Source organism: Canis lupus, chromosome 2, assembly GCF_048164855.1.
Source record: "Canis lupus baileyi chromosome 2, mCanLup2.hap1, whole genome shotgun sequence".
Taxonomy (NCBI): domain Eukaryota; kingdom Metazoa; phylum Chordata; class Mammalia; order Carnivora; family Canidae; genus Canis; species Canis lupus.
Window position 1 is genome coordinate 81,691,140 of NC_132839.1, and position 27,260 is coordinate 81,718,399.

Here is a 27,260-nt window from a genome sequence, read left to right on the forward strand (position 1 = left end):
AGTAGCGGCAGACATCGTATATATATCCTCTAGGACAGGTGAGTTGGTTTGGTTCTTTTTGCAGTAGAAAGATGACAGTAAAAACAATGAGATAGTATCAGGTAAGGATACTAAAACATAAGTTCTATAGAAGCGCAATACATATCAGTATCAGTTGACAACACTCTTATGTGGCGAGCAATCGACATGATTACATTTTCAAATTAAGAACAAGACATTGGGGGAAACAAGGGGGTGTTTTCGGTAGACTCAGATATGTTTCAATCATAATGTAACTATGACTAGTTGTCAATATTTTACATTTAAATTATCTTTTGAATAAGATAGAATATGAATGAAAATATCAATTTAAAAGTGTTAAGAATATAGTAAATATTTTATAAAGGATCTCATAAAAGACCTAATAAGTGACTATTCATTTGGCAAAAGATCAGTTGAAAGATAAAACAGCCCACCTAGAAGACCTCTAAGCCCATATATTTTCATTTTAATGTCAAATCACAGCTATGCGTTCTTTTTTCCTGTGGAATCAACTCTAATTTTAAAAATTCTATATTTAAAAGGGGCTCTAATTCAGTTTACTCAGATAAATACATTTTAAACATAAATTTTATTTCCCTTTCTTCAACTCAGTAGATAGTTTCGGTTTTATTTACGGTCCAACTGTGATTTTCTCACTTTATATTTTATAAAATCATGTGACTATATCTGCAGTCGCCTTAGCAGCCAAAGTTGATTTGCATCAATAACATCCAGTAAATCCAAAGACAGAAAATGAGATGAAAGAAAGATAAATGACATTTTAATTAACTGCTATCAGAGAATTAACAGTTCTCACCTAATTTTCAGCCTCACATTTACATTTTTTTCTATTTATCTATATTTGCAAATTATTTGTACCCCAACATTTTTCACACTTGATTTATTTTCTTTTATCCAGAAATAAGCAATCACATGTGTAAGGATTGCTCCTGTAACATTTAGCATGAAATTCATCCTGTAGTTTCTTCGCCAGATCTTTTCTGTAACTATTGTAAGAATTCTCCAAAAAAGGTGGCCACGTGAAAGGGGTTCCACCTATTGTTAGCAGTAGAAGTAATGTTACAGGGCAGCGTTTTGCTGATTCATAAACTGCTGGCTTACAGGTGTGAATAGTGCCTTGTTACGTGACCTGGCCACAGCTAATTCTCATTTTCCAATTCATTCTAAAAGCATTTCTCAAATGCATCAAATAGAGATTCATTTTTTAATTGAAAAATATTCTATTATATTCTATTATATGCATTTTCTATGCCCTCTCCACTTGGATGCAACCTCTCCAAATTACACTGGGGGACTGACTCTTTTATATATCAGTAGGAAATCAGTAGAAATGTATCTCTCCCTCCTTCCATCCTTTCTCTTCTCCCTCCCACCCTCCCTCCCTTCCTTTCTTCCTTCCTTCATTCCTTTCTTCCTCCTTTCCTCCTTCCTTCCCTCTCTTCCTCTCTTTTCCCTTCTGTCCCTCCCTCCCTCTCTTTCCCCTTCTATCCCTCCCTCCTTCCCTCACTCTCTTTCAAGCCACCTATATAATGCCCACATGAGCTATTGGGAACTTAATGTATATCGCTATGTTATCATTTGACAGGTGAGGAAACAGAACATGGAGTAGTTAGACTGTCTATCAAAATTTAATAGATGACAATTCAATGCAAGTGTTTCACTCTGTCAGCCAATTTACTCATAAAGTCTATGTCTCCTTTCACTTAGAATTTGTGCTAAATAAAAAGGAAACTCTTAATTATTTAAAGTAAAAGAGATAAATAACCACTTAATAAAATAGATAAAGGTACACATTTTTAGCACCGTAAACTATTTCAGATAAACAACAACTTCCATTTGTAGCTTCTCCAAGAGTTTCACTGTCAACAAAGTAAATCCTTAGGTGCCAGAGTCCTAAGCATTAGAGTAACCCACAAACACTTGAAAATTGATTTAATGCCACTAGAGTTCTGGAACAATAAATATATATTTTTCCCTTATAAATACATTATTCATACAACTACAGGACACATGCTTTCATGACAGAGTAAACTCTGTAACACTTAGCAGTAGTAATTTGTGCTTTTCTCTTTTCCCAAAAATGCTCTGGCAATGAGTAGTTACAAGGTTTATTCTATTTTTTTAAGAATGTAACTCATACAATAAGACAGAATAATTTATATCTCTGACATTTGGACTGTACGAGAGCCCTGAAAATAGTTCATCATTTTAATTACGAATGGTGCTGTATATATCACATATTTCCTTAGAGAAAACCACTTTGAAATCTCACAGTTATTTATAATAAATCCTTGGTATATAAAAAAAGAATCCCATATTACAAAAACGCTCGCTTTAGTGGCCCTCAATTTATGAGTAAAATTCAAAAAACATAGTCATTCTCATTACTGAATCTCATGAACAAACTGCAATTGGAGGTAAAAGCAGAATGTATACGAAGGCATCATCGCAATGCCTGAATAAATGACATATTTGGAAAATGTGATATTTATACCACATTGTAGATGATTCATTACTTTCTTACACTTTCTGAACCACCTAATTTTACTAATCTAATGCTTTGAGCTTCACACTCTTGAAACAGTAAGCAGGCTTTTTTATCCCCTAAAAAAAAGCAAACAAACGTTTAAATAATTGATATCTTTTTGAAGTAGTGTTCACTCCGAAGGATTACATTAAAATAAAATGGTGAGCATATATAACTTTGCTTGGAAAGATATATTATTATATACCTAGTAAAATACTTTCATGGTTTATCTGTTCATTATACTTTTTCTTTCTTAAAAATGTATTCTTAAATTAGTAGTAAAATAATTAATTACCTTCTTTGGCCAGTCATTATTTTAGAGATAGTGATGATTTTTTATACAAAAATATTGATATACTTTTTCTTGATTAAATGAGATAAACATAATTCTCTCTTAAAAAACAGAAAAAAATGCTATAGTCATTAAAAGTACTATGATAGCTCATAATCATTTATTCAATTGTAAACGATTTCACTTGCAGATGGAACTAGTTTATTTTGTTAAAATATTATTAGAACTTTAAAATGCTTGGCCAAAATTACATAATTTTTTTTTCTCTCATAACGTATAACAAACTCTTCTGAAAACTGAATCAGGCTTGTTAAATGGAATATTACTCAGCCATAAAAAACAAAATGGGATCTTAACCATTTGCAATGACATGGACAGAGCTAGAGAGTATTATGCTAAGCGAAACATGTCAGTCAGAGACAGACAAATACAACATGATTTCAGTCATCTGTAGATTGAAGAAACAAAACAACTGAGCCAAGGGGGGAAAAAAAGAGACGCAATCCAAGAAACAGACTCAACTACAGAAAACAAGCCGATGGTTACCAGAGGGGAGGTGGGTGGGGGGATGAGTGAAATAGGTGATGAGGATTAAGGAGGGGACATGTTGTGATGAGCACCAGGTGCAGTAAGGACGTGCTGAATCACTACGTTGCACGCCTGAAACTAATACTACACTGTATCTTAACTAATTGAAATTTAAATAAAAAAAAAAATAAAAGAGGCTTGTTAAAAGGAGGCTTTTGTACATAAAATACATTTCACTTTCTAAATTTTCATTATTTTTTAAATCCAAAATAATGAATTGTAGCTTTAAATATCCATGGTTGTATTTCTTTTTTGATATATAGTACCTTGATACCACTATTAAGGCAACGTGGATGGTCATAAATAGAGTCCATGTATTTTATAGATATTCGATATGTTGTTATGTTTATATAACACTCACATATCCAAGACATATATTCTGGAAATGTGAAAAAGAGCCTTTCTGCCCAGTGAACCATAAAGCCATTGAAGAAGGATCCTTGGGCAGGTCTGACAGGGTACTAGAAATTTCCTTCCTCCTTCACTTAGGATTTGTTCCACGCACATGTAGTTTGTGCTGCTGAATCTTAATCTGCCTCCTCCTCTCCTTACTTTCTTATAAAAATATCTTCTACCTATCACAGTTCAGCATATGTTTTTAGTATCTGAGGCATAACCACATTTTTTTTTTAAGTTCAATTGTTGGAAAACATAACCAAATGATTTGATTCTTGCTTCTTTTCTCACTCCTACTGAAGCCAAAAATATTTGGATATTCTCCTCTCACCTAATGCAATCCAGCAGAGTTTGCAGTAAAGCAAATTAGTATGTTATCTGAAAGTTACTTTTCTGTTGATTTCTGTGATAAAATTAGACTTTAGTCTTTCAGAAGAAAATGTCTTCTAGATATACTGGAAGATACTATGCAAAACCTTTTAAATTCACATATTTAAAGACTTATATAATGTATGCCTTTTTGATAACCAGCTCAGAAATAAGGAGAAAAGTCACTGATAGTATGGTGACTTGTTGGGAAAAGCTTTAAAATAAATAATCTAGGGTCTGATCCTGGAGACCCTGGATCGAGTCCCGTGTCAGGCTCCCTGCGTGGAGCCTGCTTCTCCCTCTGCCTATGTCTCTGCATCTCTCTCTCTCTCTCTCGTTCTGTGTGTCTCTCATGAATAAAATCTTAAAAAATAAAAATAAAATAAAATAAAATAAAATAAATAAATATTCTAAAACACCTTTGTAAAGCCATCAGACCTCCCAATCTCATTTTCTTGTTCTTGTTATAAATACAGAAATCAGGGATCCCTGGGTGGCTCAGTGGTTTAACACCTGCCTCTGGCCCAGGGCATGATCCTGGAGGCCCAGTATCGATTCCTACATCGGGCTCCCCACATGGAGCCTGCTTCTCCCTCTGCCTGTGTCTATGCCTCTCTTTCTCTCTCTCAATGTGTCTCTCTTGAATAAATAAATGAAATCTTAAAAAAAATACAGAAATAGTAAAACTAGCATAATGATTACATTTTTAATTATCTCACAAGATTGGCACACTTTCAAAATTAGATCTACATTTTTTGTTATTTTAAAAATATTCATTCACATTTTCTGTATTACTTGAACACACTGATTTATCATGGTGCTAGCTATCCTCAACAATGATCACAAAAAATTAAATCCTGTGCAATCTGCATATGGTGTGTAAGAATATCCCCCTCCCCTGTCAATTAGCTAATATCACATTACAATCAGCTAATGTGGCTGTGTTAACAATTCTCTTTATAATCAGATGTTGTATTTATTTAATTGATGCCTGTTGTCCTGATTAGAGTGGACAGGCAAGCTTAAATAACGATAGTTGAATTTGGTTAATGCTTATGATCGGAAATCTTTGGTAACTTGCTCTGCTTTATTGACTATAAACTCTGGGGATGTTGCATTTTGTGGTGTCTCCAGCCTCAATATTGTGGTGATAAGATCATATTATGCAGCTCCTGACTTTAAGTTGGAATATATTTTTGACCGGGTTCACTTCTGGCAAAAGTTGTTAGTCGATTACAAAGAATGTTTGTCATGTCAAGCTTTACAAAAGGATGCCAACTTCCATGCCCCTCCAGGAACACAGCAGGCTACACTACCTAGTGTTTTTCTGTTTCTTATAAATAAAATTGTGTGTTTGCTTTCCTATTTCATCCTGCTGATTCAAGATAAGTAGTGCATCTAAGGACACAAAAGAAAGTGTCAAGTCACTAAGATCTATACTTTTAAGCAAGCTATTGCAATAAATTTGGTTGCCTCCATACTGGAATTCAGGAAACCTGGATCACAGCTCTCTCACTAACTGAATGACCTTGAAAAGTTACTTAGTTTTGGATTTCACAATGAGGAATTTTCAGAGTCTATTCCAGATAAAATAATTTATGATTCTATGTGAATGCTTTATGTTCCACACCTTAATAAATTGAAAACAACAAATCATGAGATTACTTTTGCAAGCTGTCTTTATTACAATTTTTATTATAGCCAGTTACATTGCAATAAGGAAATAGCATCCACAATAACGATAGAAGGTAGAGTCTCTGGATACAAAAGAAGTGATGGTTCCACAAATAAAAATTAGTGACTTTCTCTCCAGAATACTAGCACTGGCAAGATAAAAGCACTTCTCTAGGACACTACGGGCATTGGCTGAAATTACAATGAGTTGTACTGAAAATTCTCAATCATCAACTCCAGTGAAATCTTTGAGACTCATGTTACTAAGTTCCAGGACAAAGTTATCAGTATTATTATGTCTGATGATTATCATGTAATCACAGACCATTAGCATTGGAATTCATTTTGTCTAACTTGCTATCTTATGAATGAGTTCCTTTAATAATGGTTTTGAGAGGTTAAACATGCGACCTAAGTTTCAACATCCTTAGTGATACAGATTTCAGAACACGGACTATTCTATGGAGCGGATTTTATTATTTCATAAGGTAATAAATTTCATCCTTACATGGAAGCAATTTTCTCCCATTGAAGCCTACTGGCATTCTTTCCACCCTCAAAAATCACAAAGGTTGAGTTCAATCCTTTGTCTCTTTTTTGCATTAAAGTCCTTCAATGATCTCAAGTGGTGGTCCTCTCTTCAACCTGTCTTCCTTAGAACACCAAACATTTTCTTGGATTCGTCTATTTTTAAAAGCACAATTATCAGAATCATTCTCAAGAGAAAGCTCCAGAAAGAAATAAGTCAGAATATGTTAACCTTAAATATTACATCCCTGATTTAACTTGGTCATTGTATTTTACAGATGAGCAAACTATATCTTTGGGAGGTGATATATAGTTTATTGGCAAATCTAGAACAAAACTCTAATTTCTAAAAATTTCTTGTCTCCCATATTCTGTAGAAAGTTGGAACTTACTTTAAAAACAAGCTAGTCAAATTCCTCATTTTAGTGAAGTACATGAGGTCTTGAGAGGTTAAGTGATTAATTCGAATATCCTGCATTTCACTCTCCTCTTTCTAAAATACTAGAAGACAGAGTGAAAGATATTAAATTGGACATGTTGCACATAGAATACAATCTTCAATAGCAGCGATAGACAAAGCAGATAGAGGTTTTCTGTTCTTGAGAATATTGCTTAAGAATCTTACATATAATCAAATAACCCAAGGATATTGCTTTGGGAATTGAATCTAAGAAAAGCAGAATGAAGGGCATATATTCATACAATTTACAAAGCAACATTTAGTATTAAAGAGAAAGACTTTATATGTAGGCACCGGAGCTTCTGAGAATATAAAGTCAAACGTTATAATTACCATATGGAAAATGTTCATTAAGATTATATAGGTTCATAATATATGAAGCACATCTGAAAATGGAAATCTTGGGTAGGGTCAGGGAAAAGCCATGTGGCATAAAAAATATTCTCTGCCAGCAAATTAATTAAATTTCCAGGTTCTAGTAAAGGCCATATATTCTGTGTAGGCACTCACTGAAAGTCAGATGTGCAGGGCCTCTGAGAGACTGCCATAATCTACTCATAAATAGAACTCACCAAGGAACATTGACAGCAGTTTGGCATTAAGGAACACTACATAAATGAAAAATTTACTTTGCAGTAACTTTTATTAGGGAAAGTCCATATCTGACAGGGAGTCCTTTATACATCTTTCAATCTTATTTTGTTCTACTTTGACCTCTGTGTAACCTATTGTTACATGTTAGCACATGTTATTAGTCAATAAAATCAACAATTTTTGTTGTTTTGTTTTGATTTTGTTTTATTTGTCTTTTACCTCTACTGATCCACTTATATTATTATCCACTTAGGGATTTTTTTGTGTGTGGGGGACAAATTTATTAGAATGCGGGACAGGTTTTTCAGGTTTTCTATCTCAGGCATCAACCAATATATATTCAATTAAGAATAAAAAGACTAAAAAAAAAAAAAGAATAAAAAGACTGAAAAGTCTTTTACCTTCATCAAATGTTATTTTTCAAATATTAATTCATTTTCCTATCTTTTTCCAGCCCTTTTTATACATAGTGGTATTTATTTTATTTTCATACAATACTATACACTATCCAAGCCTTTATTAATGTAAAAATTCAGGTCAAAGCCATATGGTGTTTTAAACTGCACCTCTCTCTTTTTTTTTTTTTTCTGAAGGTATTTAGAGGGATTTTCTAGGCTCTTCAAATTGACCAAATATGAGAATCTAAACTGTGGGTGCCTATCCTGAATTCCTTGTTTTATAAAAAAAAAAAAAAAAAAAAAAAAAAAAAGTATTTGCACTAAATGAATGCTGAAAGGATTTGCAACCTAGTAACATAGAGCAATTAGATGAACTGGGGCTTTAATCTAGGAAATAATATATAAAGAGACACTATATATGTAGACACTCTAACTGAGGACCTGTCTGAATTTATGTCTTGGAAATACTTTCATTTGGAAAAGGAATATAACTTATTATGTGTTTTCCCAAGGAGGAAATCCAGGATAAATGGATTCAAGTTACAGGAAGACAGACTTTGACTGAAAATAAGAAAAAGCTGAGAAGTTAAAGATGTCCCAAGATAGAGTGAGCTACCTCTGGATTTTGTGTCACTGGAATTATTAAAGCAGAGATGAGTGATCCTTACAATGGTGTTAAGGGATGCATGCACAATCTAAGGCTAGACTGGTTGACCATAATCTCTCTTAAACGCCCATGAATTCAGCAAACACTTATTCTATGTTCTAGGCACTCCACATTAAAAGAAAAGAAAAAAAGAACAATATTCACAGAACTAATAGATTGATATTAATTCCATGATTATCTTGTTAGAAAGTATGGTGAGGAAGGATATTTTGACTTGTATTCTAATTTTCTATCAAGCTTTGACTCAACTGTATTCTCTAGGCACAATCTTTTTAGTTCTAAATACTCCAAGCTAAGGTTGAAACCCTTATCTTGCTCCCAAAAGCACTAGAAAAAAGTGCTATAAGTATACAGTGTTCCCAAATCAATGTATCTTAACTTGCTCTTTTTCTTTCCAGCACTTTTACTTCAAAGGATTTTCTAAGGATGAAGGAAATACAAATTCATAAATAAAGGTCTTTTTCTCTTCCTGCATTGATTTTGTTTTCCCTCCTAGTTTGATTTCATATTTTTTAAAGTTCTCTCAATGTCTGTGGTTTTCAATGATATGTGTTCTTCAATTTTTTATTGCTTTTCAATTTTTTCATTTTTCCAGAATCTTGTGGTTTATTTTTTCTCAAATTTTTTTTCCTTCATGATTAATCCTCTAAATCTCATATATATTTTAATCTTTACTTTTTTTTCTTTTCCTTTTCTGGTAAACTGATAAGGTGCTTACCTATATGATATGTATTTCTTTCATTTTCCTATAATGTAAAAAAGAATTTTTCTGGTTACCTTTCCACAAAATCTTAGAATGTGTTGGTTGATTTTTTTTTTCTTTCCATATGAGATACAAGTATATCTACACTTCTTATCTCTAGATTTGGTAAATTTTATAACATTTAAATTAGCTTTTTCCTGCATTTGCAATTGTTTAATATTACTTGGTTTTTAATTATAGGTCCCAAATTTGGAAGAAAATAATGAATTACATTGTATAATATATTTCTTACAATACATTGTGAGTAATCTGTGAGGCTAACAATGGTCAAGAGGCACATACTAAGGGAAATAAAAACAGAGTTGAGGGAAGTATGGATGAGGGGAAGCATCCATATGCAGGTAAAAAGGCTGACTGTTTTATAAACATTCACTCATTTGTCCAATATTTAGTGAGTAGCAAACACTGTGGACAAGAAGAGTTTAGAAAAGATAAGATGAAATCATTGCCCTTTAGTAATTCAAGAGTCAAGTGTGAATTAGAGCCGCAACTTTGCATGGCAGGAATCAGGAGAAATTACAGAAGGTACATCCCACTTCCGTCAATTCTGAGTGATCCTGACCACATTCGATTTCTCCGAGCCTCATTTTTTTTTCTATTAGATATGGACAATGATAATAACATCTAACTCTATGTTCCTTTGTGCAGATAAATTAAGAAAATGGAGATTAAACTCATCAACATGATGCCTGACACACATTAAACTCTCAGCCCATGTCTGATATTACTGTTGTGAGTTTTCCAAACAGACCTGGGAAAAAGGCCCTCCAGATGGAGAGACCCAGTTATGTGAAGGCCTGTGGACATGAAAGACAACACCATGTATAAAATAGGATTATGAAGGACAGCCAATGACTTCAGAGCTTTATCCAAAAAGAGACTATACATTCTTGAATGAAGATTAATGGCTCAGCCTCCAGTGGCAAAGGGTCTCATTGGTAAAAAGTGCTCGTAAATAAAAATGGTTTGTTTTGTTTACTGACACAAACAAGTCTTAATTATGCTACCACTTTAAAGAACATCACAAATAATGGTGCCACAAATGCACACCTAGAGACACCCTTACTATCTTAGAGCGTCTGCCAATAATTTTCCTAGCCCAAAGGTAGTGTTCTAGTCACATGTCTCAAAAATCTGAGAGAGTCACAAAAGTGTAACGCAGAACCTGACACATCCCCAAAACAAGCCCCTGCAGGAGCTAGAAGGACCAGTTCTTCTAGTGAAAAAGGAAATCAAGAAGGTAGGTGTTTCCCTGTGATGAATAAGTGTTTATGTTTTATAGGTTATGACTCTGCTGGAGTTTGCGCCCTGAGGGACCTAGCTCCTTTCAAACTACAGCAACCTGAACAGAGGTAATCCTGAGACTGCTAGAGGAAACCGTTGCCTTCATCTCCTTCAAATGCCACCAGCTAGGTTGACAATTTTTTTTTTTTTCAGAAAGCGATTAGAATACATTTGGCTCTCACATCTGAATGACATGGCTTTGTGGGGCTTTTAGACTTACTTGATCTGGCTTATATCTCATTTTCTATAAGCAAATGAGTAAGCATCATTCATGTGCATGCGATTTTGCGCAATGCCTTCAAAAATCCAAATGTGATAATAATTGAATTCTGAGTTAAAATTCACACAACATTCTCATTTTGTACTTTTTAAAGGTATGTTACCTAACAATTGTTTGTAGAAGGTTGAAAGTAGCATACACATACCAGTTCCTTTTCTTTCCTAGATAATCAGTTGAGGAAACTGCGTAACACCTTTCTCTGAAAACTGTATCATCAATTCTGCTGTAGTCTTTACATTTAAAAAAAAAAAAAATTCTAGCTGTGCAGGGAATTCTGAAATGCATAGTATGCCGAAATGGGTAAAGATATATATATACTCAACTTTTATAAATCCTCCACATCGGTAGACCCTGTGTAGTGTATAAATGCATCTTCTGAATGTCAAAGAGTCAGACTCTTAATGAAGAGTGCAGAAGAGGGGCAGCGGTACTGCTTCATGAGAACCACCATACCTGTTGATTAATGGAGAGGCCTTAACAGCACTCTTCTTCCATGCGTCTTGCCATGAGGAAAGGGGAGGAAGGGAAAGGTAGTGATGGCAGCAACACCTGGGGAAGGGAGACGGGGAAAGATGTGAAGGGAAAATCAGCAGCCCCTACACAATGGTGACCATCCATAGATCTGGCCAATAAAACAATTTCCAAAAACCCTGAGCTCGGTTTCTTTCTTGCCTTTTTAAAAAAATCCAGATGCATTTCAAACATAATTTATGCAAATTAGGTATTTCGGAAGTTGTCAATACAAACATTCTTACAACAAGAATCATCCAAATCTAGGGACACAGGGAGCTGCTACACATAATAAGCTACTATCTTGGGGCACCTGAGTGCTCAGTGGTTGAGCATCTGCCTTGGCTCAGGTCATGACCCCAGGGTCCTAGAATCAAGTCCTGCATCGGGTTCCCTGCAGGGAGCCTGCTTCTCCCTCTGCCTATGTCTCTGCCTCTCTCTCTGTGTCTCTCATGAATACATAAATTTTAAAAAATCATAAAAATGAGCTACTATCTTATTCACATTGGGATATACAGGTGTAGGCATAGATTTTTTTTAACAATATATTTAAGAAAAAACTATGTAGGATAAACAATACCAAATATATACGTATTTTGCCCCCCTCCACAACAGGATTATTACCATTTTCTTGTTCTTTCTCTACCTCCTTGCTATATAATTGGCTCATGATACACTATTCCTTTTTATATTCTCTTAAGGGTATGTAGCTCTGATATCAAAACAACTTTCACTTGGTAAGTTAATAAAAAAGAATTAAATGTAATAGATTTAGAAAGAGATCAAAGTAATCAAACTTGCAAAAAAGCTCATGTTCTAATTATATGTTCCCAAGACATGATTTAATCTAGATTATATGTAAATTCTGAAGAGTGAATATATAGAAATGTATAAAAAGAAACAGAATGAAAATGTTTAATAGTTGATAACAGTATATGATCTGAATCTTATTAATGATCAACTGCTTTAATAATATCAATATATGAGAGGATAGCACACCTAAATACCAAACACTGCTACCTGATTTTGCTCTTAAGTATATATTTTTGAAGAAATTTTTAGCTTTGTATATTTAGATTTAGATATAAATTACATAGGAAAAATGATGGTTTGCACTACCTAGAGAAGCTTATAAAGCTTATAAAAGTGGAAATAAACTTATAAAATATATGTATATTTTATGAGGAAAAGAAGAGGTATGCCACTGTTTGGGGGATGCTGATAACAGGGGAGACTGCGTGTGTAGGGGCAAGGGTATAAGGGGAATCTCTGTATCTTTCTCTCAATTTTCTGAGCCAAACTCCTTTAAAAATTAAGTCTTAATAAAAAATAGTAAATAAATAAATATTGGAAAATGTTTAAAAATAAGTGGGAATTAATTTTTAAAACATCTGACCCCTCATGCAATATGTTTCTCAGTGTATTATTTATGGACAGGCTGGGACATTCTTGAATTTTTGTTTAAAGACAGGGATTTTTGTGAATACATGTTTGCATTCTGAATGTGATTCTACCCTTTAATCCTGATGTTTAGGAATGCAGCTATCACAACGATCTTTGGGGTTAGAAGCATGATAATCCTTTTGGTCTTGTCTTAATCTTGTTTAGACAAGATGTCTCAAATTTTTCCAATTTCTCAATTCCTCTGGTCTTTGACACACTGCTTACTATTAGCCATCATCTCTGTTTAAAATAACATGACCCACCTAATGCTTAGGCAACAGTATTAGTCAGCCCTTGAGAAATTTAGAAACTAATTGGTTATCATAAGAGATTAGGATCAAACAATTCTAAAGGCATATGAAGTCTAGGCCTGTTGAGATAAAAAGAAAGGCAATTCAAAGTAGAAAACTTAATTTTTATCTGATACGATTAAACGTGATATTTTATAGCTTTTTATTTTTTATTTTGTATTTAATATTTAAAATATTATTACACATAATATTTTAAAATTTAAATCCCCCTTTAAAATTAAAACCTAGATATTCCAGTAATATCAAAGTAAAAAAAAATAAACCTAATTATTCCTATATTTAAATATTCTTGAGTGAGCATTTTGGGATCAATATTTTGTCTTTGGAAGAATCACATGTGGGAATTTTGCAAGACAGAAGGATAAAGATCTACATGCTCTTAATTTGGGACAAGATTCTTGCATCCAGCATGAAATACAGTATTTTTTTTTTCTTTTTTGTATATGGCTCCCCAATATCCTAAGGATTTTATATATAGTAAATTCTTCCTTTGACCTTAAGAAGGGTAGATTGTTATGATATTTGAATATCATAAATTTATTTGAAAATTAATACTATATTGTGGGAGAAAAAAAAATAACCAAGGGTATACTTATGAAAAACTTTGGAAAATAAATACACATACATAAGACACAGAAAAATACTAATAATACAATTCATCAAGATGTAACAAGTAATATAAAATGATTTTATAAATAGCTGAGTTTGTAAATAACTGAAACAAAATAGAATAGTCATCAAAAAGATTAAATTAGAATTTTAAAGAGTTATGAATTCATGGAGTGGAGAACAGAACTTTATGGATTAAGAAATATGAAATTAGAACATATTTTCCCTTCAGATGTGAATGGTAAAGGCCAGGATAATAAAATGGTCCCTGGTACTACAGGGGTATATGGTAGGAATCTGCTTATGGACAATGATGTGAGCTAGATTTTCACCTGGATAAAAAGGGGGGGGGATATAATACATGAAAATGAAAAGCGGATAGATTATTGTTGAACAGCATTGACATTACAGAGTTTGTAATGAATTTGGTTTTCCAAAAGGATAGGAATTCTCTGTCATGTAGATGAAAGGACAATGATATCCTAAAGAAAACTACTGGTCTACCCATTATAAAGTCAGACTCTTCTAATTTCTATTTTTGGAAAAATGCATAATCAAGGTAAAGCTGATATGAAGCTACAGATACTAAAGGTTGTGTGATTGAGTAAAGTAAGCACAGAACACCCAACGTTGAACTGTCACACAGAAGAATAAGGCTCAAGGCTTGCTTCATTTCCCAAAAGATTACAATCTTTCGGTGGGGAACCAAAGGAGGGGTCACACAGTGTAGTGCTTGGAAGTTACAAGAGAAGAGATGAGGGGAGCAGTCTTTGACAAGACACATACTAAGCTTCTTCTCAACGACTGAGAAGGAAATGGGTACAAGAAGAAAAGAAGCAGTTTGCAGAAAGGGAAGCTGATGCAACCTAATGCAGGATGGTGGCAAAGAGGCCATGGAGGGCTGGCAGGTCTGAAGTGAGTCCAACCAGAATGGATTGTGCGGTGGAAGGAACAGTAGAAGACAGCTGGGTGTGTTGAGGAGACACATCAAGCAATATAAAGAGAATGATTAGGCCATGATACTGCTGTTCTCTACTTATTTAATGTCTTAAGCCTTTCTCAAATGCCAGTGTGCCTGGTACAAGGACATAGGAGAAAAGGCTATTGCCACATTGCATAAACATTCCTGATAATAGTACTGCTTTCGTTATCCTATTTGTAAGGTCCATCCTAGAAGCAGATTTTCTCTAACAATTAGAAGACATATTTTAACTCTGAGTCTGGCTCTAAAGCTTCCCAATGTCTCTCACACTCATACCTAGGGCCTCACTGAAGATGAGCCATCCAAGCTCATCCTCGGAGGAAGCCTTACTCCAGGCAATGAGATGGGTCTGATTTTCTATCATCGTCCTTCTTGCTAAGAGTGGCTAAGTAACGATCAAAGGGGGCATTTTGATAGTCACGATATTAGCGTCCATAGTGTGGACGGGAAAGGCTGGAGTGTAGAGAGGTTAACCTGGCTATGCTAAGTCTTGAGTGACAGGATTAAAATCTGCCCTGGTGGCCATGGAAAGAGGTGGAACCTGGGAACTTTTACAGAGAAAGGAAGCCTATGTGTTCTTACAGCACTCGGGAGACTGCACCACTGCAAATAGGACATCGCCCAATGCACTTTTTAAGTATACGATAAACAACCATATAAGCCCTGAATGAAGTTATTAGTCAAACTTAACTATTGAGACCACAAGGAAGGAAAAACCAGAAAACATGAAGGGGAAAAATGTTACTGTGTAAGTATCACCTGAAGCTTTTTTTTTTTTTTTAATCAGTAAAAATCGTAAGTGATCTAAGATAAAAGAATAGTTGTTAATCCTTTATTCAGCTCTCATTAGTAAGTGCTAATGATGTGTTTCTAGAATCCTGCATTATATTTTGTACTTCTAAGATTTAAAGGCATAGACTGTATAGCTTCGTGGCAATCAAAATCACCTAAGTAAAAATGTTTACTATTACTAGCATCTAGCTTTGGTAAAATGATCGTACAATGAAAAAATCAGGAAATAGCATAAAAATTTTTAAGTGAAAACCTTACCTACTAATACTGAAGTACATTTTTTTTCTGAAGTACATTTTAAATGAGTCTGATATATATGCATTTAAAGTAGGGTATATTCATGCTAGCATATGATGTGTAAGTTTTCTTAACGCTAGAGTAAAAATATGAAATATCCTTTTTTAAATTTTTAAATGAAAATGCTCATTGATTTATTCAATATTACACTCTACTTTCTACAGATTAACTATGACAATTAGAATTTTGCTATACACAGATCTGGAGTTGTGATACACTTTTTGACAATTTTATTAAAATTTCAATATTTAGTTTTATTAAAAACATTTTATAGAGCTTCTAGCAAATCTATAATATTTTGCTTATTTTCAAATTTCCAATGTTTTACAGATCTGCTGTCTCTAAAACTGTATAATAGCTATAATAGTAGGATACAGTCAGTCCATTAGACAAGGTAATAGCCTCTGAATACCTGGTTAATTGTTGATTAATGCATTGAATAATGTTCACTTACAATTTTAATTTTAATTAATACATGATTTCATTCCATTGATATAACTAATATTCAGTTTACTTTTTACTTAAAATATATTTTAATGTGGATTCTGTTCATTCTCTTCTTGACTTGTAATTGCTTGGTCAATTTATAAAATTATAGAAAGACTAAGTCCTCATGCAAGACATTTATAGCCTCTGCAACTGAAGGTTATCGTATCAATTTGATAATTCAATTTTGCTCATCACATATTTCATGAGTGTTCAATCTGTGCCACTCACTGATTTAGTCAGTGGAACTTAAACACTGAGTTTCAGGACTTCTTTAAACTCTGAAAAACAGAGGACTCAAAGTGCTTTTTGTCTTTATGTGAAGTATATCATCATTGATTCTCATCATATCCAAAATCTAAATTAAGATACTTGAAAAATAATTAATTGTAAATATATTGCAAAGTACCCATAAGAAGTTGACATAAATAAAATATTTTTATGAAAAAATATTACATTTTTTAAAACCAAAAAATCCTCCATAAGAATGACACTGCGATATATGTTAATACAGATGTGTGATACACAATTGAGCTAAGGATGAGAGAGCATCAGCAAGGCCTCACAGAAGAGGTCATAGTTGCAGTCAACTTTAAAGAAAAAAATTGGTCCGTAGGAAAGTGATGCAGATGAAAGAGATTAAGACCATTTCAGTGAAAGAAGGGCACGGCTAGACACAGCAGGTTGTAATAGAAAAAACACACTGCTTTTGTTTGACAGATTTTCTTCAAACTCTATCTCAGCTACTTGCTGGCTGTGTGACTTTGAGCAAATCACCTAATATCTGTGATGAACCAAAATTTGCTCCCCTGTGAACTAATAAAATCTATGTATTAGGAATGTTCTAAGAATTAAAAGATGTATTTTCACGTGTGGCAGTTAGGTAGCACACTAAGTAATATACCATTTTTTGTTGTGTATTTAAGGATAGTGAATTGGTTACCATGCAGAGAATATAGAATACAGTGAGGTGAGGGAGAGAGGATAGAAGTTTTAAACAAGAGTGAAAGGGGCAGCAATGAAGTAGAACCATTACACAGGTTCAAGGTGGACATAAATGACTTTTTAAAAAACCCAGAAATACAGTGATACAAATATAATTACCTTGAAAACTTCAAAGAGAACCACTTTTCATGCAGACCTTTTCAAACCCATCAAAAATCTTAATTTCCGCCCAGTCTTCCTAGCCTCTCCTGGGGGTGGGGATGGGGGGAGGAGGGATGGGGGGGAAGTAAAACAAACTGAAATTTTAGAAGAAAAACCCATATTCCAGCATCTTCATAAATATAGAACGAACTATGTAAAGAATAACATAGATGATAGAAAATTTACTTAAAACAGAAATTTAACCAGAAATTTTATCTATGGCTTATAGAGGTGTCCTTGACCTGAATTTTATAGTTGTCTTTGAAATCAGATTTCAATTATATTTTAGTAATAAATGAATGAATATATAAATAAAAATATAGTTAATCCCATGTGAGAAATGTATTAAGAATTTGAACTAGCAATTGTGATGTTCTCAACTTTCAGATGATAATTAGCAGATTCATAAAGTCCACTAATTAATGTGAATTTATCTAGAAAATACTTTTATTGAGTGTGGTATGTAAAGAATATTACAATTTTTCCCTATGTTAGGTGTATACTTTTTTTTTAATTTTTTTTAAATTTTTATTTATTTATGATAGTCACACAGAGAGAGGGAGAGAGAGGCAGAGACACAGGCAGAGGGAGAAGCAGGCTCCATGCACCGGGAGCCCGATGTGGGATTCGATCCCGGGTCTCCAGGATCGCGCCCTGGGCCAAAGGCAGGCGCTAAACCACTGCGCCACCCAGGGATCCCTGTTAGGTGTATACTATCCAGATGCTAACTTTGATGTTCAAGATGGCTACAAAAGAACAATTTCTCAACTACAAAATACAGATTTCTGTTGATACACCTTAGTTCTGTCAACTAGGACAGAAAGGAGAAAAAATATACTTGGAGAAGTATGGCTATGAAATAAAGAATATGCTCTTCACAAGACCCAGGTTTAGGTATTTTTATTTTTTAAGATTTTATTTATTTATTAATGAGAGACACATAGAGAGAGAAAGAGAGAAAGAGAGAGGCAGAGACACAGGCAGAGGGAGAAGCAGGCTCTATGCAGGGAGCCTGATACGGGACTTGATCCCAGGTCTCCAGGATCAGGCCCGGGGCAGAAGGCGGTGCTTAACCGCTGAGCCACCGGGCTGCCCAAGGCCCAGGTTTAGAACTTTACGAAAAATAATAAATATCCTATCTCATGTATAAATACTACCTGTAGTACACACCGATGATCAGTAAGAATAATATGAATTTTAGGTGAGGAGGTTTGTAATACTTTACAAAGACTTTATGATTATCCTGTCTCTTTTTAGATATGGTATGCTTTATACTACTCATTTTGGTTGATTTCTTCAGCACCACAGTTCAGTCCAGACCTTTATCAGAAGAACAAGCAAAGAAAAAGCATAAAATCCAAGGTAATAATGGAAATCATGGGTAGACCTTGGCCCAGAAAATATCAATATATTCTTTAATTAATTTGGTGAATATTTACTGAACATCTACTCTTTTCCAGGCGCTGCACTAGTAGCTGGAGATACAATAAACATGAAAACATGGTCTTTGTCCTCCTGTAGCATAAAGTCTAGATGGTAAGATATTCACAAAATGAATCAGGAAAGAAAAGAAAGAAAGAAAGAAAGAAAGAAAGAAAGAAAGAAAGAAAGAAAGAAAGAAAGAAAGACCTCTATTCTACTCAATGCATATATAAATAATTCTAGAGCTTACTGTCAAGATAATTTTGTAGCAAAAATCACATATCATAAAAATTAAACAATGTTCCTTATAACCTCTCAAATCCTAACTTTGTAAATATAATAAAGCTCTGTATCCAAATTGGCAGGTACCTAACTCCACCTAGCTCTCATCATCTAAGACCTATAAATGACCGTCCTAATAGCTGAAATTAAATAATAGATGATAATTTTTTACCCTCATTTCCTGGTATCACGTTTGTGTGCCTGTATATAAGGGGTTGATATTACCAACTTTCAGTGATAACTAGAGTATAAAAATCTCCCTACTTAACCATCCTTCCCTACAGCATGATTTGCTAATAATTTACTCCTTGAAATTTTTTTTTTCTTTACAACTCATTTTTGCTATTTCTCCCCTTTTAGTACCAACTACCATATTGTAACCTGGCCAAGTCAAGCAATAGTTGTCAATTCTGAGTGAATTTGGCCACATAAATGTAATAATCTACTAACAATCAGGAAATACGGGATGCCTAAGTGGCTTAGTGGTTGAGCATCTGCCTTTGGCTCAGGTCATGATCCCAGGGTCCCAGGATCAAGTCCCATATCAGCCTCCCTGCATGGAGCCTGCTTCTCCCTCTACCTGTGTCTCTGCCTCATTCTCTGTGTGTTGCTCATGAATAAATAATTAAATCTTAAAAAAATCAGGGAACGTTTTCTGTCAAAAACCTTCCAGTCTTGAATAAAATTAGCAGAAACTATGCAAGCCATTTTGAGTTTACTAATATGAACATGAAAAAAAGGATGATTTCCTTTGGAAAGTTGAAATAACTCCACTCTGTAGTGTTATTTATAATTTTGAACCTCAAGGAATGATGATTCATAGATATGTAGAATGGAAGGAAAATAAAACAGTCTGTTCACCCTATCCTTTATTCGAAATACTTGCATACGGTTCCTAATGTATTTTAATTTATTTTTAAAACACAAGTTGTTCTTTGACTATGAAACATTTCAGACGTTTGCAAAAGCCTTCTTTCTTTTTTTGTGGTATTTTCTTTTCAACATATTCATGTACAATCAAAGAGAATTCAGTTAATACATAAGAACACCTTTTTTTTTAATACTGTCATTTAAATGACAGGATGTAAAATGTCAACTATGGATAATGCTATTCCCTCAAAGCATATATCTTGTTCCATTATATATGGGTGAATTCATAATGTTTTAGTTCAAACCTATAAAATACAGTATACTCTTGAGAAATCTGACAGATGATAAAACTGCATGAGCAGTACATGTGCACATGTTTTCATACTTCTGCAAATTTATGGATTTCTTTTTATTTCAATCAGCTCTCTGAATTGGTTGACTAGTATCAAATTCAATAAACAGCATATGGGTCTGCTAATATATGTGAAGAACCTGTTCTTTCTTCCTCACCTCCAACATATATGCTCTTTTATATGTCAGTTAAGTAATACATTTCCTGGATGGGAGGGGGACTTGAAAATAAACCATATACCACAAGGATTTTATTGTAAAAAGCATAGCTATGTTTATTTTAAGAAAATTGCATAAAAAGAAACAAAATATTTATTGTGGTGCACTATATTTGTATATAATGCACAAAATATGCTTTTGTATTTTGCTGTTGGATATTTTTTCTGTTTATAAAAATACAATTTTATAAAATCTTATGTTGTGTGGCTAAATCTTTTTGGGTCTTTCAAATACTCCATTAATATATCAATTAATGGGGGTTCATTTTAAGAATCATGAAATCACTTCTTTGAAAGTTAAAATTTTACTGGCCAAATACACTAAACTTCTCAACAGAGTTTCACTCAAAATCAATTCAGAAAATGTGATGATGAAAACTTTTTAAAAGTTTAAGACAAAACAAAATATAGTCTTAGAAATGTGGACTAAAACTTTTAAAGTAATTCCTAGGAGATGAAGAAAGAAGTTAAAGATATTTCGCTGTGACAAATGTACTTCCAGAGCACTGGTTATAGCCCTGAGTCCCTCTTGGCCTACAGGCCAATATTCTTCATTCTGGGGTAATCATTGGTCTCAAATTCTAGGCTTGTGCTCATCAACCTTCATCCATTTTTCCTCTCACATAAATCCAATTAACTTCCTACTCTTGGGTGACCCTTCTACTCCTTGCCAATAAAAGAAACAGGTAAGGGAATACAGTACATCAAAAAAGAGGAACATATGAATGGTACATTCTGTGGGAAAGCAAGTATTTCCAAAATAAATGCATATTCTAAATTTTCCTACATCAAATTTAGATTTGCAAAGTCAGGTCGTGCATGATTAGAAATGCTGAAGGCATACCTCTATAGTGGTTCATGCTTTTGAGATTTCAAATTACAACACCATCCCATTTTTACAAGGCATTACTAGAATATTCTCCGATGTGTATATTAGATTTCTTTATAGAGACAGTCATGTTCCTACAAGCCATAAATTTAATAAATCACCAGATATATAACTTTCATTCTCACATTTACATTACCAAGTATTTTATGGAGCAATTTTCTTAGTCATAGCAGTGAGACTGTTCAATAATATAAATAAATAAATAAATATGATTTCAACATAAAACCCTTAACTCCTAAAGAAAATAACTATGCTGGAGTCTCACAAGAATACAATTCACTACTAAAGAGAACTCCATTATCAGTAGGATCTATCTTGGATTGCCTCCATGAAGGTTTATTACGAGTAGTATCAGAAGGACGTTATTTTAACAAGCACTGCAGAAGCCAAGGACAGTTAGGGCTGGCTTCTACTGCAGAGAGAAAGAGCATGAAAAGCCTAATATGCCATAATGCTGAAATTGTTATTATAAATAACTGGTACATTTACATCATATTTCCATACATTTTCAACAGAAACTTGAAATACAAATTCCGTCAGCTCCAGTTAGTCTCAGGCACAGTTTCTTGTTGAGACCTGTGGCTCAGTGTTAGCGATGCCAGGCCTACGTGCTCTTTTAGGATTATAAAGAAAACCGGGCCTTTAGGTATAAAGGATAGTTTGAAATGATGAAATATTTGAGCAATCCAGTGAAAAAACCTTGAAGCAACATTTGAGAATACCCTTAATTAGCATACAGCTATTTTAATTTAACCAGCGCAATCCATAAATTCCTATTGTGAAAACATAGATATATACCTTATTCTTGCGAGGAGAAAATCAGTAGAAGGCATTAGAAAACCATAGCCATAAGTTAACCTTACAGTCTTTTTATTGGTTATTTTTAAAAATATTTTATTTATTTATTTATGAGAGACACAGAGAAAGAGAGAGAGAGAGAGAGGGAGAGAATGAGAGAGGCAGAGACACAGGCAGAGGGAGAAGCAGGCCCCATGCAGGGAGTCCAATGCGGAACTCGATCCCAGGACTCTAGGATCACGCCCTGGGATGAGGGCAGGCACTAAACCACTGAGCCACCCAGGGATCCCCTTTTTGTTGGCATATTATTTAAATAATTATATTGAATTCCAGGTTGGCATGTTAAGCAGTGAGAGAAAATGATCCAAACTATAAAAACATAAGTACTACACACTTTCTGTTTGCAATTTAATAAAATTTACTTTAATAGAGAAAATATTACTCATTTTAAAATACAAAATCTCAATATGTTAAGAGTTTACAACTAGTGAAAGCATTGACTTTAAAAGAACATTTTTAAAATAACATCTTCCTGAAGGCATAATTTATTATTTAAATTATCTCCAATATATGCTTTAGCCTTCTCAGCCCCGCATATCAAGGATAATCCGTGCATATGCATGAGTGTGTACGTGTCTGTGTATGTGTTTCCCAAGCGAGGAATGCTGAGATTTCCTAAAGTCTGCTTATAAATTTCACAATGAGTATCTAAAATATACAGTAACTGGGAAGTCAAATTCTCCACATGTGGAGCCATTAAGTAAAATATTTGTTCTCAAAATAGTTTAGGAAGGCACATGAGGTAGAAGGTAGTTCATGAAGCTCAATCAATAAGGAGACTAGCTAAATGAAGTGCAAAAAATATTATAATGGATCCTTTTGCTCTTTGAAATCAATGATAGTAACCTGCGTTTAGAAAGAATGTGTGTCTGAGCAATAACATGCAGCAATATTTCTTGAGCTGCTCAAATGAAAAAAGCTCAGAGGCAGGCATCTCTCCATGTAGCTATATTACATCTCTGTCCCCTATCGAGGCAAGATAACTGCCTTAACCACTTCAGAAATGTCATGGCTTCTTCCCATAGAAGGAAATGAAGGCCATGGTACTGATGCTAAAACGTATATGATAATTAAAACGAGCAGCAGGGGCAGCTGGGGGCTCTCAGTTGTTTAATGACTAGGTCAATTATTAGGGAACTACATATGCCATGACTTCTCAGTGAAAATAGATAATTTTACTTAATCCCACATTGAAATAGGCACCATCTTTTATGCCTAGATATTCCTAAGTTCATGAAGTGACTCCATATGTGAAATTAAGAATTTATACTCTATTTTAGTATAAAAAACAAATTACAATATTGTAAATGCCAGCACCAATGGAGTCCTTAACCTACCTTTGTAAACCATCTCTTCTTGCTACTATTGAAAGATTTAACAGGGTATAATACTTGAGTAGGAGGAACTTGGAAATTCTTTCTTGCAGATGATATATATGCCCTTTAACTTGTTATGCCAGTGATTTCAAAATTCTCTTCCAATTTATCTTAATTTGTTACTGTACCTAAGAAACCTTCTTATTCTTAAACAAGTTTAATCAAGTTCAATAATTTAGAGCAACAGATAAGCATATTTAAGATAAATACTCCCTATGGAGGCAAGGGGCTTGTGTTGCAGTTAAAAATATGTGTGCCCAGGTCTTGAAAGAGCTAGGATACTTTTAAATTTGATTATATAATATACAAATCATATTTAACACAATCTAATAGTTCGGAAGGTAGCAATATGGGTATGAAAGTATTTTTTCCTATATTTATTCTGCAGAGAGGACATTAAAAAAAACCTCTGAAAGTTTATGCATTTAGTGTAAGATTTTAGCTTATTTTGAAATTTCCAACATTACTAAGACAATAATAAAAAGTATTAAACATCTTTTTAGTGCTTACTTTATTGAATGGTTTGCATAATTAAAAAGTTAATTGCTTGGGACGCCTGGGTGGCTCAGTGGTTGAGCGTCTGACTTTGGCTCAGGGTGTGATCCCGGGGTCCTGGGATCGAGTCCCACTTCGGGCTCCTGGGATCAAGTCCCATATCGGGCTCCCTGCATAAAGCCTGCTTCTCCCTTTGCCTGTGTCTCTGCCTCTCTCTATCTGTGTCTCTCATGAATAAATAAATAAAATCTTAAAAAAAAAGTTAATTTGCTTGTTTCTACAATCTTTGGAAGTCAAGAGATCAACTCATGTGTGTGTGTGCACAGTCATGTGTGTGTGTGTGTGTGTGTGTGTGTGTGTAGAACAAACTACCGATGAGATACAAGCATAAGGAACAGGACTATCAAGTTTAACCAGTGAATGAGCACCTCGCATTAATCCTTACCCTATTTTGAATACTGTATTTCTTTAAGCAGCTCATGTTATTGAGTCTATCATTCTGTTATTCTGAAGAGAAAAAAAATAATAATCTATTAGCCTTTTTCCTGACTTTTATGATATAAAAACTTGACTATGTCACTATTTCACAGGTCTCAATATTTACGTCAAACCATGATTTAGAGTGGGTTTTAATGATGAAATATGATGTTGCTTTGTCAAAATTACAAAAGAAATGCATTGTGTTTTATAAGTCACACAAATAAAGAGAGAGATTCTCTTAATGTCCCTGAAAAATGGGTAAGGAATGGCTTTCTGCCTGCCTTAGATAATAACACAAGATCAATGATTTGCTCCACACTACATTATAAATTAATGCTTCTATTAAATATAAAACTAATTTTCTACTTAAAGGTGTTTTTGAAATAGAAATAGTTATCATAGCTGCAACAGGTCTCAGAAACTTTGAATACCATCATGCAAAGATAGCCCTGTGGAGCTAAGAGCAAAAAGCAAGAATGATAAATAATAAAAGCTCCTATGTATTGAACATCTAGTGTTATCAGTTATTAACTATAATTTTACATACCTTCTTCCCAGTCTCATCATCTATAAAATACAGATAATATTTCCTCAGTGATTCTACAAAGCAAATATGTAGAACCCTCAGGTTAGCACAAATGTACCATAAAAGTATGTTTATTATTTCAATTTTCCTTACCCTTTTTATCATATTTTAGATACTTAATAAGGATATTGTTTCATCATTCCAATAAACCTTAATGTAGGTGTAACACCCACTTTATGGTAGATTGTTCTTTTCTGGTGTTTCTCGCTTTGTGTGTTTATGTGCAAGAGGGACTGAATAAGTCTGTAATTCAATTGTCTCTGACATTAGAGATACTTCATGATGACTTCCCTTTAAAATCCTTTCAGCCCTTTATGCCTGAATTGTATTGTAATCGGGGTGTTTTGTACTATACTTTGAAAATGATCTCGAATACTCCATTAAAGTTGATTTCTACATTTATAAATATATTTGGCTTAATTAGCAGCTTAAGTGAAGAAGTGAATAAGTGCTATGAATTGGTGCCTAATTAGCAGAATCTATCCATACTCTGATTGGCGATCATCTTTACAAGGCTTTTCTTCCTGCCATGAATATTTGAGAGTCGTCTGTAATCTCAGAGTTTTGAGAACTGTTCTGCTGCTGGGCACTGAATGATCTTTAATAATTATTTGATGAATATCTCTGTGAGTTACTGGTTTCTGTCATTTACTACCCTTTCACAATAAATCCAGGAAAATATATGCAGGCCTCTTAAAGACAGAAGCCATTTAGCTGCAGAAAATAAATTTGAAACTGTTCCTAAGTTTCCTTTGTCTATGGTTTTCACAGAACCATATTATAAATATTGTCATTTATTCACAGTACATAGAGAACCATGTGCTCTTAACCTTAAAAACCGATACGGATTTCAAAAAGGGCCAGGAAACAACTTACCTTTGGGGCAAAATATGTGAACATTTTTGTAGGAAGAAAACAATTACGTACTTAGTAAATATTATGAAGATTGCAAGTTTGACATGGAAAAGGAAAAGCTGTAGAACCAGAAAAAAACTATAGAGTATACATAAACAAGTGAATATAGTAAATCGGTAACTTGATATAACTTTATTAAATTCTAACTACTTAAAAATAAATGTTCATGCATAACTGTACAACGACTCTTTAGGAAAGACAGAAGAGTAATTATTATAATTCTTGTTCCCATTTTATCAGTGAGTGAGATATATGTGTATTGATCCAGGTTTCCTCCCTGAAAATGTGGTGGAGCTTGAACAAAGACTCAAATTTCTGGCATCTATCTCTGCAAACATATACATACATATATTATATACACATATATAAAAATTATATATAATATTGACATATGTATTATTATTTATGATTATTATGCATTACATATTATAACATAGAAGAATTAAGTTAGATTTAGCAAGGACATTTTAAAATTGAGAAGTGATAAGACAGACTTTTCTAAAAGCTATCCCAAAAGGAATACAAAAACTTGGTAGTCTGAAATGACTCAAATATAATGACTTTCGGTAGAGAAAATGAATCACTTGACCCTCAAAATGTCATGGATGAGGTATTACAATGGAGAAAATGTGCATGGGATGGTGAAGTTGAGAAAGGCAAAAGAAGTAAAGTTATTAGAATGCATAAAATAATAATAAGAAAAAGAAACCTCAGAGTCAATCTGTGGGACAGTCCTTTAATCCTCCTTTAGGAATGAAATGTCAGAGAAACTCAGAACTTTTCATTTGGGTAAAGAAGAGTAATGTATTTTCCCTAATATTTTCAAAAACATAAAAGAAAAAAGCAAAGGCTAAGTAATCAAGTCAAAAGTCCTGTACTTTGTGCTCTGAAATAAAATGTAGTTACTTAAGAAAAACACACATGGGGACCTCTAAACCCATGGACAATTGATAGAACTAATTTAATAGCTACTTGATCCTGGGGACATAGGTAATACTCAGACATGGGCTACAAAAGAAAAGCATGTGGGTTCGATTTCACAAAAGAGGATAAAAACAGTCTGGGGCTGAAATAGGCAGG

General features: G+C 33.8%; 1 protein-coding gene and 1 non-coding gene across 18 annotated transcripts in view; one reads left to right on the forward strand and one right to left on the reverse strand.

The window, feature by feature from the left end:
• The window catches only part of PCDH7 (protocadherin 7), a 417,583-nt gene that overhangs the window by 182,655 nt on the left and 207,668 nt on the right, over positions 1-27,260 (reverse strand). For 4 of the 17 annotated variants that reach the window (XM_072808212.1, XM_072808208.1, XM_072808202.1 and 1 more), the window contains 2 exons: positions 11,316-11,411; positions 5,868-6,572 (listed from right to left, as the gene is read on the reverse strand). The exons of 9 other annotated variants lie outside the window; for them this stretch is intronic. In XM_072808212.1, the coding sequence (XP_072664313.1) occupies positions 11,323-11,411 (89 nt within the window). In that variant the 3' untranslated portion in view covers positions 5,868-6,572; positions 11,316-11,322. Of the gene's footprint in view, positions 1-5,867; positions 6,573-11,315; positions 11,412-27,260 lie in introns of those variants that run through there. 4 more of the 17 variants (XM_072808209.1, XM_072808205.1, XM_072808191.1 and 1 more) reach the window with 1 other exon arrangement.
• TRNAQ-UUG (transfer RNA glutamine (anticodon UUG)) lies at positions 24,259-24,341 on the forward strand. Its single transcript has one exon. It is a non-coding gene; the product is annotated as a tRNA-Gln (tRNA).